At 40.5% G+C, this 12,092-nt stretch overlaps 1 protein-coding gene across 2 annotated transcripts in view; it reads right to left on the bottom strand.

Annotated features, from left to right (window-relative positions):
* The window catches only part of CYB5A (cytochrome b5 type A (microsomal)), a 35,639-nt gene continuing 25,011 nt past the window's right edge, over positions 1,465-12,092 (bottom strand). The window contains exons 2-6 of one of the 2 annotated variants that reach the window (XR_001306269.2): positions 10,943-11,071; positions 8,793-8,822; positions 5,779-5,802; positions 4,689-4,723; positions 2,549-2,790 (exon numbers count right to left, since the gene is read on the bottom strand). Coding sequence is in view for 1 of the 2 variants with exons in the window: in NM_001001770.1 (NP_001001770.1) it covers positions 2,709-2,790; positions 4,689-4,723; positions 8,793-8,822; positions 10,943-11,071 (276 nt within the window). In the remaining variant the exon portion in view is untranslated. 2 annotated transcript variants of the gene reach the window in all.

Genomic DNA, 12,092 nt, shown 5'->3' with positions numbered 1-12,092 from the left:
CTGGGAAGTACAACTGGTTCAAGGCCAACCAGAAACCTTGAGTCAACTTCAGCTTGGTCTTAGGGATTTGAGATACCACCAGATGTAGAGATGACCTGTGGGATCAGAAAGGCCCATCCATACTCTGTAAAACAAAGAGCCTTAAGATATTCTACTTCCAAACTTCACATAGGCTTTATTTGGTTCACAGTGAATTTCATGACTTGGGACTCTGCATCATCACCCTCAGTCAGAAAAAGGAGCGACTAGGAAAATACCTGGGCCTGAGGCAGGTAGAGAGAAGCAGGAACACAACTGTTACTATTTTCTCCATTTTTTTAGGACTTTCTTAGGCAAATGCATCGTTCCCACCCACAACTTGGAAATTTGTTTTCTACCTTGATGGAAATGTTCACATTTGACAATCAAAAAACAAATAAGACTGGCATTTGTTTTATAATTTACATAATGATTTTGTGATCTCTCAAATTCACAATCATCTGTTGATTGACTGCAAAACATGCCTCCAGATGGAGCCGCTCCTCCCCTCCCCCACTCACTATGTGACTCCCTGGTATCCTTTTCGTTGTTTCTCAAATTTTTACTCCAGGCTTCCTGCATAAAACACTTTCCTCTCCTGTGGCTTCTTCCCCAGTCTGCCCAGCCATTGAGCAACTGAAGAGAGCAGATACAGAGGTTCAGCCCCATCCCCACCATATGTCCTCACTTCCATGCCCGCTCCTCCTTATACGAGAGTAGGGACAACGTGGAAGCCTGCCTTCGCTAATGTGGATGGCACTGCAGTGGACCCTGACCTCTAAGGTAACTCTGTACTATCCCAAGGACCACAGATCCCCACCCTGATATGGGCCAAACTGGGCTCCAGATAAGGTGACCGTGAACACAAGTGCAGCCAGAGAAGAGCAAGACGAGTCTGGAGGCTGGGTCAGCCTCTAAGACACTCATGGAAAGCAAGCTTTCCTCTACGAGATCCAGATGCAAACATCGGCTACACGTGCGGGCTGCTCAGAGGAGTGTGGGTGTGGTGGTCATTCCATTTCAAGCCTCACAAGAACCCAAGGAGCCCCTCCTGTCTGTGGGGCTTGGGTGAGGGTGGGGGGGAGAACAAATGCAGGTGCGCTCACCGTGGCACTAACTTCTTGCCTTAAACCCTTTGGTTGTACCATTCCCCAGACACATCTTTCATAATGACGCTAAAAAATCACATCTGGAGTAGTGAACTGACTGCTCTTCCATCCCAGAGAAAGAACTGTGGAACTTTATGTGGAAATCCTTGATACAACAGCATCAAAACGCAGAATGAAGGAGGTCTCGGGAATCATTTTTAGTTAGTGACTGACATATCCATCATGACAGTCACGACAGTGTATTACAGCAGAGCCGGCTGACTTGTCTGTGGATGTAACAGAATGCAGAGGGATGTGTGTCAGAGCCCTCCAAGTCCACCACAAGAGGCGTATTTTGTTTCAGATATATGTTTATTAAAATCTGAACAAAGGATTCCTCTGCCAGGCATTTTCCCACACGACACAGCCACCTGCTCCACCGCCCTCCAACTTCACTCTAACTTCCAGGCAGAGGGTGATATACGTCATTGATTATAAAAATCTATGATGCTCTGTTATTTAGAAAAATTCCTTTCCAATGTGTTTTAGTTATTTCTCTAGAACTCCATGGCTCATAAATCATCTAGCACGCCAATGGACAATCATTGCTAACTATGAAGTACTTCAACTCTATAAAATCATCTCTCAAGTTTCCATATTTAAAGAAAAAAAGCATGAGGCTGAGAAAAATGAAGACAGATGATGAGTCAGTCCACTGGAGCCACACCAGAGTTCCTTATGGCCCATCACCAGAAGCTAAATTTCTTCAAAAATCAGATTCCAAATGTGCCAATGTCTTTCAAATTAAGAGAATCAGCATTTCCTTACAGGAGCACATAAACAGTTTTCACCTCTGAAGGAGGAATCTGTAAAACTTTAGAACCTTTGTAACCGAGAACCTCTTTGGAATGACATCTTTTAAGCTGAGAGAAGGGACAGTGGTAATGTTCTCTCATGGTTCACAGGCTTTTGTTGATGTTGCTAGTGTTTTTTTAATCAAAGAGATGGAGTCTCTTTTCTCTGTCCTATAGGGCATTTTTCCTTTTTATCATCTATTCAACTTTTCAAGTAGAACAACTATTAGAAATCTTTAAGCTATTATTTCTGGGCTTTTCATATTTCCCTTGGGGGGAAAAACTACATTGGAAACATGTAGTACCTGATTATTCAATTAGATGAAACAGCAGAGTAAGAGACTCAAGGATGCTCCTCCTCGCACGAGACAGACAACGCAGGTCTGAGTGATCAGCATATTAAATGACTGCCAAATAATCAGATTTCAAACGTTACAGACAATTATACACCAAAGAGACAGGCAAATGTGATAGGTTTTAAAAGATTGTGCCCACACTAAGCAAATGATGTAGTGATGGAACATCAAAACAAAGCTGATGAATAAAAAGGCACACTCTAAAAGTTGAGGAGTAGAAAGAATAGAACAGTGCTTTTTGATTTGTTTTATGACTAATGCAGGAGGAAAAGGAAACAGGTATACTGAAATTATTTTCCAGTGAAGTATTCTGTCAATCAAGGCAGTTAATGGTAGCTTCTTTCTCCCTGGACCAGAGCAGTCTTTTCTTCCATTGGCTTCTGAGAATGTTTTTAGTTTTCCGATGTGTAGAAGTGATACATCAGGGATACAACCAGTGCTGAGATGGCTGGGATCACCCAGTTGGTCCACCAGCTGGAAAGAAACAGCAGTGATATTTGCATGGTGTTCAAAGCAGAGGACTCAAAATGCTCCTTCTCTTAACCATGAAAGTCACCATAGCATGCTTTTTTATTACCTCTCTAACCTTTTTGGATGAAAAGATAACTCTGAATTGTTAAAAGTGATAGGAGTATAACATATGCCCTCCCTGGTATACTGGCAAACTGCTCTATCCTTCCAGCCTTTGGATGCCACCTAGGAACAATGACATCGAAAGGACATCAACTCTGGGTTATATATCATAAATTGAGAAAAATGAGTATTCCTAACAGGCCTTATTCCAGTTACAGCCTTGAAAATGGCAGTGAACTAAGAACTGGAAGACCAAGTTTCTCATTTCTGGACAGCCACTGGCAAGCTCTACAGCCAAGGGTAAGTAACTGTCCCCTCAGCCATAAAGTTAAGTTGTTGACGCATATGACTACTAAGGTTGCTACTAGCACCACAGCTTGGCATTCTGTGATTCTGTTTAGAAAATCTAATCTTTACAAGTGTGTAGTAGGTTTAATGTGTTAAGAAATAGCATGCCCGGGAGTTCCCATCGTTGGCGCAGTGGAAACAAATCCAACGAGGAACCATGAGGTTGTGGGTTCAATCCCTGGCCTCGCTCAGTGGGTTAAGGATCCAGCGTTGCTGTGAACTGTGGTGTAGGTCACAGACGCAGCTCGGATCTGGCGTTGCTGTGGCTCTGGTGTAGGCCGGCATCAACAGCTCCAATTAGACCCTTAGCCTGGGAACCTCCATATGCCACAGGTGTGGCCCTAAAAAGACAAAAAAGAGAAAAATAAAAATAGAAATAGCATGGCCAAATTACTTAATCTGTGGTCCACAGATGTAAATTCACGAAAATCCCTAATTTATACATTGTTCAGTTCCAATGCACAGAAATTTTGATTTACTATAAGCATAAATGACAGATGACACAAATCAGATGCAGAGCTAGGAAGATCTTCAATGTCAATACGAAACTATTATTTCTTAGAAAACAGAAATTAATGTATAGATTTTAGAATCTGAATAAAGATAGGTAACACCTACATATACACATATTTTCTGTCTAAACTTTCTATCCTTTAATATTGTTCACATGTTAACCCATTCAAAGATCAAATTCAATATAAAGATTTAAATTTCAAAAAGGATTACAAGGGCAATTTTCATTTTGGCTGGTTTTCAGTTTCCATTTAGAAGGAGACAAGACATTTCAGGAAAAAGCAAGGGAAAATACTTCAGGGAATGTACCAGCAGCCTGTGGCAGTGAAATCTGACAGGGTGAAATAAAACTAGCAGGAGTGTGTGGCTTTGAGCTTGGGTCCAAATATATACATATGACAGTTATACAAGTCAGTATGGTAGAACTGCCAAAGATGGTAATAACAAATAAATCCAGTTCCCAGGATAAGTGATTCAGGCTACACTTATCGATTACTGGGTTCAACTTTAGGCCAGCCTAGAAAAGGGACAAGGGAAAAGTGAGCCACACTTAGGGAGATGTAATCATGACAATTTGAGAAAGTGATCACATATCAAATGAGGAAGGAAATGGGATGTTCACCCAGAGCCTGAAAGATGGCTCAGGCCATAGGGCTGACACGGGCAGAGAAGACTCAATTTGTTCTGTTCCTTGAGGTAATGCAGCTGGAGGGCAAGATCTGGGGTCATTCTGAGGAGTGTCCACAGGCTGAGTTGTCTGACGGTTTGGGACAGAAGGCCCTGAGTGGGCTGGGTGCTGCATGGAGATGACCCCTGGCCTTTCCACTGAGAAGGGCTCAGTGGGAACCTGAGCATCAGAGGAAAGAGGCCTCCAGTTCAGCTCTGATTCTAGGAGCCTTCTGACGACAGTAATGCTTTAAAAGAAAACTACCACATACCTGGAATTAGATTCAACAGTGGTAATAAGAGTTTCCTGAAATATAAAAGTAAAGTAAGTTAAAGGGAACATCTGAACATTTATTCAATTGCCTAAAACCTGTTTTAAAACAAAAATCATAACAGTGTATTCAACTCAGTCTTTTTATTCAATGTAGTCTTCAAAAAAAAAGTCAAAAGGGAAAATTACATCATAACCTTTTTTCACTTAAATACCTAATTTCACCATTTTTTCAAAAGAAAAAAAAATTAAGAATGATCTATATTTAAATTACTTAATAATACAACCTAGATAATTTGAAATAAAATGTTAAAAATCAATAGGTTACCTGAAATATTCTGCACACAATAGACATCTAAATACTTTAACACAGAAACTGAACACAGGTATCACTTATACTATACACAGAACCTATCATTACCTTTATGGAGAGCAGTTTCATTCTTCAAAAGCATAAACAGTCCATAAAACATCAGTTATGTCATTAAATCCCACATGAAGTAAAAGTGGTACCCAGATTATATTTAAAAGAAAAAAAATGAGTGTCATTTGTAACAGTCTGAACCACCTTTCCTGGGCTTCTTTAACTCTGGTAAGAAAGTTCTAGAAAGACACAGGATGCCTCAGGGGCTGACCTCACATTGTTACCCACCAAGAAACCTCCAGATGCCAGGATCTTTCATCATTATGGCCTGTTTGACCTTCCAGCACTTTCTGAGAGTTGTCCTGTCGGTAACATGGTAATAAACTATGGATGGTTCTGGGAAGATACAAACTTCCCCGAACAGTGGGATAATTAAGGCCTAGTAAGATGTAAGCTTTTCTGGGCTGGAACACCTAAGAAGTGTGCTTTTGAAGCTCCACACCAGCAAAAGTATTAGTGTGTCAAAGGAAGGTAGCAGCCATAAATAAATTAGAGAGTTTTCTCTCTGTAGTTTCCCAAATCACAAGATAAAAAACCATTAGCAAAACAATCAGCGATTTGCAGTGAGGCAAAGCTACACACAGCAAGGCGAGTTAAAGACACTCCCTCGAAAAGGCAGAAACCTTTCAGGGAAGAGCTAAGCAAAGCAGTTGTGAGACCCACCAACCTGGAAACATGGCCTTTAAGATTCCTGACACAGAAGGAGGGAAAAAAATAATAGTTTAAAAAGAAAATTCCACATTCATTATCTTTTTAAGCAACATTAAATCTTAGAGACTACAGGAAGTATTCAGAACTACTACAAGATTAGTTTTCAAATTTTGTAGATGAATAAAATTAACAAGGATTACTAGAAGTAATTGGACAATGCAAAAACATTATTAGAAGAAAGACAATCAGTTCTGAAACAAATACAATTCATTCAAGGTAAATGTTATTGTCACACTAGAAAGCTAAGCCTGAAATAGTAAATGGAAGGCAAACATAGATTTGTTACATTGTTATACTGTGCACATGCATTTCACCAAACATGCTGACAACTCTATATGGAAACTTGGCTGGCCAGCATTCCTCCATTCCCTCATTACCAGGGGTATGGGAGTTCCCTTCGTGGCTCAGCAGTTAAGGAACCCGACTAGGATCTATGAGGATGTGGGTTCAATCCCTGGCCTCTCTCAGCGAGTTAAGGATATGGCACTGCCGTGATCTGACGCAGCTCGGATCTGGTGTTGCTATGGCTGTGGCACAGGCTGCTCAGCCACAGCAACCTACAGCTCAGATTTGACCCCTAGCCTGGGAACTTCTATATGCCACAGGTACAGCCCAGCCCTAAATAGCAAAAAAAAACAAACAAAAAAATCCCCCCAAAAAACAGGGGTACAGAGCTTTGCTGGTGTATCAATACTACCAGCAACAATGATCCTCTAAAGGGCTGAACTTTTTAAAAGATCATATACATTTTTGATTGATTATTATCTGTGAGGCTCTTAACCCAGGGATGCTTAAGGCAAGTTTGAATCGCCACTTAGTGCTTTAATGAAAAGGAACAGTCTAAGGGGCCTCAGTTGGGCTTCCATATATAACTAACAAATTTGTCAACAAGACTATGGTCTTTATTACAGGCTCCGCCTCCTGTTCACTCCATGATGTTCACTCCGTGATCTTGATCTTCAATTTAAGTAGGAAAAGGTGAACAATTAAACCAATACATGATAAGCTATCTATAAATGCATGCAAAGCCCATCAAGCTTTTACAAATCAAAGTCACCTAACTTTTAAGTTCTTTGAACTTAGCCCATTCCTTCATGGGAAAGCTTCCCTCAAATTACTACTGATGGAGTGATGTCTTTCATGCGAAGACTAAAGCCTACAGAGGGTTAAGAGACTTGCAACTATCTGCCAAGTCTGAGGAGGGTGCTAGTCATAGTTACAGTGTGTGACCTTGAACAAGGTCAAAGCTCAGAATAAGGCTGAGCTTCATTGTCTTCACCTCCCCTGGTAGGTCCATGGATCCCTCAAGATACCATGAGAACTAAATCAAGTCACTTTTACAGCGATGCTTTGAAAACTGCAACCACGAAAAGGTGTTTACTGCCACTACAGCTATCCTCCATGTAGGCAAATTTGATAGATGTAGATTTGCTAACTTAAAAATGCATCATCTTTGTGTCTATAGATATCTTAACTTGGCAACTTAACATGTTTCCCTTTGGGCAGGTTCAAGCTAATGGTCTTTGGTACACCTTATTTCACAACTCAAATATTTTAAGCAGGTAACATCTCAAAAATTCAGACCATATGGAGTTCCTGTCATGGCTCAGTGGAAACAAATCTAACTAGTATCCATGAGGATGCAGATTCAATCCTTGGCCTTGCTCAGTGGATTAAGGATCCGGCATTGCCATGAGCTGTGGTATAGGTTAGATCCCGCATGGCTATGGCTGTGGTGTACGCCAGCAATTACAGCTCTGATTCGACCCTAGCCTGGGAACCTCCGTATGCCATGGGTGCCACCCTAAAAAGACATACACACACACACAAATTAGATCATAGCATGTGTTTATCAGCTTGTGGATAGATGGATGTTTATACAGATACACAAAACAAAAGAAATCTCTAAGGGCACTCTCTTCTTCTGGTAAACTAGAAGCACAAAAAAGATAACTCTAAAAAAAGTAGTCATGTATTTTCTTTCATTGTATTTGCTACAGCCTCTAAGAAAAATGGCAGTTTCCTGTCCTGCATTTCTCCAGTTCTGCTCTGAAGTAGGCAAAGTCACTTATGTTCTAAAGGAGAAGAGAGTGTCTCTCAGAGGTAAAGCAGTTATGTAGGAGACCTTAGCTCTAAGTAGTGCTTCTTCCTGGTAGGCATCATAGTTTAGGATATGGTTGGAACTACATTAGTTCTAAGTTCAGGTAAGAAGCCTTATCAAATCCTTGTCTTACTATAGCTGAATGATATGCACCAGGTTACCAACATACTAAACACCTAACAGGAAAAATTACTTCTTCCCTGACAGACTTTGGAGGAAAAAAAAAAAAAAAATCACAGAATTTCAGCAGTCCAAAAAGTAACCTCAAAAAAGTTGCTAAGTCATCTAAGTGAGTTAATCAGCACAGAGAGAAGAGCTAGTGAACCAGGACATGAAATTTGCATTATTAGAATTATTTTCCTTTCCTAAGGAAAAATACATTAAAAAGTTATTAAGTAAGTATTAAATTCAACCAACAAACACTTACTGAACACCTATTATGTCCCAGAGATGTGGAGATGAAGTTGACATGGGCAGTGTCCTCAAAAGTTTAAGCATTAAGAATTCTGTTCAGATTTTAAGTTATCTGAAAAGAAGGCTTGTGTCAAACCTTCCAGATGAGACCAGATGAGAAGCACAATGCTACTTATAAAAAGTAGCTCTTCAAAAGGCATCTGTTGATATTTATGATGAAAAAATCATTTTAAGTATTGAGAGTTTTACAAAGAGAATACACATGCTATCCTAATGAAATATAATGACAGGCTAAAACAAGAAATCTGAGCCAACAGGTTACATATTCATCTAACCTAGAAAGACATGCGTTGGCCTCAGCTAAGTATGTAACCTTTGCCCTCTAGTTCAACAGGTATGAAATACAGAGAAGATATAATTATAGCCACAGAGATATTGGAGGTGGTCACACTTACCGAAGGCTTGGCAATCTTTGATCTGTCATCCTGCAATTAAAAAAAAAAACAAAAAACGAGGCACATTGTGAAAAGAAAAGCATCTGCAAAAGAAGAATTTCTAAAGTGCTTGCTTTTATTGAGATTAAAAAAAAATGACTATTCAGTAATCAGCATTTTAGGTTCTATCTAGGTTGTTAAATATACAGTTTGATCCATCTGACTGCAAAAATTCATAGCCGATTAAGTGTCAAGAGGTATTTCGGGAGTTCCCGTCGTGGCGCAGTGGTTAACGAATCCGACTAGGAACCATGAGGTTGCGGGTTCGGTCCCTGCCCTTGCTCAGTGGGTTAATGATCCGGCGTTGCCGTGAGCTGTGTGTGGTGTAGGTTGCAGATGCGGCTCGGATCCCGCGTTGCTGTGGCTCTGGCGTAGGCCGGTGGCTACAGCTCCGATTCAACCCCTAGCCTGGGAGCCTCCATATGCCGCGGGAGCGGCCCAAGAAATAGCAACAACAACAAAAGACAAAAAGACAAAAAAAAAAAGAAAAAAAGAGGTATTTCGATCTGAAGCTCCAAAGTTCAGAATGGCACCCATAATAGTCATATTTCTAGGCTGATCCACAGAATAGCAACCGTGATAGTCATATTTCTATGCTGATCCATACATACAATTGTTAGACTCAAATTCTAATCTGTAATTCAGGAAGCAGCTGAGACCTCACAAGATTCTTCCCTTCTATCCTGTGAAATTCCTTTTAAGGTAGGGGGTGTGTGTGTGTGTGTGTAATTTGTAGTAACCTCAGTGAATCCCTGCAGTCTCCCAATTGTAGTGAAGTCACAATCTACTCAAATCTCCAGGACAGCCAGTCCAAAATAAAGTGCAGCTAAAGGTCAATCACAGGTAAGACCAGTTAACAGGCAAAGCAGAAATGCTGTAGTCACAGACTAAAAGCCCACCCACTCTGCTCCCCACAAGCTTTGGAACAGAACAGGATAGAACATTTTAACGTCAAACCTCTTTGATTACCATAAAGCTATTTCACTTTGGTAAAAGATGAAAATGTGTGGGTGAATAAACTTTCTTAAAAAATGAAAATTACTCTCAAAGTTCCATCTCCTACAACCAAAAAAAAAAAAACCAAAAACCAAAAAACCAAAAAGCCCACCTCCCCACTAGAGGGAAGCTGCTCTAAAACAGATTTCCTACTTTCAGACCTTCCACTGAGACCTACTTCAACTTTTCCTTCATTCATGGCATAATCGATCGTACACAATAAAATTTTTCATATGGTTGTTTGTCATATGGTTTCTCAGCATGCTCACTGGGGTGGAGGCTGTTTGCCTACTTTTTCTTGTTAGAGAGCCCACTTCTAGCAGCACCTCCACCCCTTCAGGTTGGCCACTGGTAATGTACCCTGAGGCAGGAAGGGGAAGGAAGGGTACTGGCTTGGAGGAGAGGTCCAGGCTCTCTCTAGAGGTGAGGGGACTCCACCCATCTGCTCCACATTCCAAGTCTGCGTTCATATTCTAGATAACTTCAGGTGACAGAGAAGCAAAGTTATACATGGTCATTTTAAAATTCTGCAGAAAGACCCAAATTCCTATTTCAGCCCTGGGTTAACATAAAAATTAAAACAGGCCTATGTTTTCCCATAGTTAGTCCATGGATTGACACTAAAGATGATGCTCTCCAAGGTCTCAGGTGGAAAAGAATGAGGACCATGTGTGGGTTTTACAGAAGGCAGAGTTTATTCATTTAATATAGCTGATTTTTTTAAAAATTTCTAAATCATTTTTTAGAAAGCAATCAAAGTAGAAAGGAGTTTCTTTAAAAAAATATTTTGGTCAAAAACTAAAAAATAAAAGTACCCTGGGTCAATACTTCCACCTTCTAAAATCTGTTGCTCAGGGAAACTTCAGAGTCTGAGGCAAACCGTCACCAGGACATAACCCTGGGTTGAGAGGATTCTGACTCTAAGTGCCAGTGAAAAATGCAACCAAGGAAATGCAAAGAAGTTTCTGGTCAATTTATTTGTGACAAAATGGTGTTCTAAAGTGAGGAGAAATTGTTTTTTGCTTTACTCCTTTACTCCTTTTTCAATTTTGTAATATGAAAGTCTATAGATTTGAGTAAGCCTTAAAGAAAAACAAAGCCCCCAAAGTGCTTACCGGATGCAGCTCCCCAATGATGAACGTTTTGGACAACTCTCGAGCATCTGTGGAGTGTCCAACATCCTCAAAATTTTCAGTAGCATCACCTCCAGCTTGTTCCCTTAAGACTTCTTCCCCACCAGGATGCTGTTGGAAAGACAGATACAAACATAAATATTTTTCCTAGGCAAATGAGTTAAAAGGAAGTGGCCAATTTACTTAAGCAAAGAGGCTACTCCAGAAGTTACAGATGACAATGTGGGAGTATCACTTGTTCATAATAACATGGGTGAAAACAACTCCTTTGTATTCAGTTTCCTTCTTGGAAGAGCAGAAAAACTTTCGTCAGTATTAAGATATTCATTTCCCAGTTATTTGCATGGCAGTAAAAGCATTAAGTACACATTTTTAATCCTTTGGGAATGTCCTCTTTGCTTTTCCCAAAAAGTCCTCAAAATCTCAAAAAGCCTTTCTCAATCTTTACTCAATCTATCTTTAGTTGAGCCATATACCTTGACCTTTGAGTTCTTCTAAGTGTGACCTTAATACACCTGAGATAATTCATCTTTGAAAAGTGCTCTGTATACCTGTACACAGCAATGTCTAGTCTGTTGGATAGACAGGCGAGCCCCCTGCCTCTTTCACAACTTACTTGCTAGGAGGAAGAAGAAGCAGAGCAAACAGGTGCAGCAGTGACTTGCTAAAGATGCTGCCTAGGGACATACTATTGATAGGGAACAACAGAAGCAAAGAAGAAAAAGCCTAGTTCTACAGAGGAGAGGGAGCTGGAAAGAGCCTCCGGGGAATCAAAGCATTTCAGTGCTCTTAGCTGTTTTAATTGGTACAACCAAGGATGGCTGTTATGCAGGGATGGAGATGGACAAGTCACACATACAGATGAGGACATCTAGAGACTCTGAGGCAAAGGAAAGGGTTCTCAGACAAGGACAAAGACAGTACATGCTTGCTTATATCATCCTAAATACCTCTGCAAAGGAAAAGGCTTTGGCATCTTAGATCAAACTCACCTAGCCCTTGAGAAAATTACATTGCCTACAGGTGTCCAATAATGCGACAAAACGATTCTCCCCTACACAACTGACTGTGGGCTGCTCTTAATCTCTCCCAGTGATGGAAGACTTAAAAGGCACAAAAGACTGCAAAAGTG

Source organism: Sus scrofa, chromosome 1, assembly GCF_000003025.6.
Source record: "Sus scrofa isolate TJ Tabasco breed Duroc chromosome 1, Sscrofa11.1, whole genome shotgun sequence".
NCBI lineage: Eukaryota > Metazoa > Chordata > Mammalia > Artiodactyla > Suidae > Sus > Sus scrofa.
Note: the sequence above shows the minus strand (reverse complement) of the source record. Positions and strands in the feature narration are given on the sequence as shown.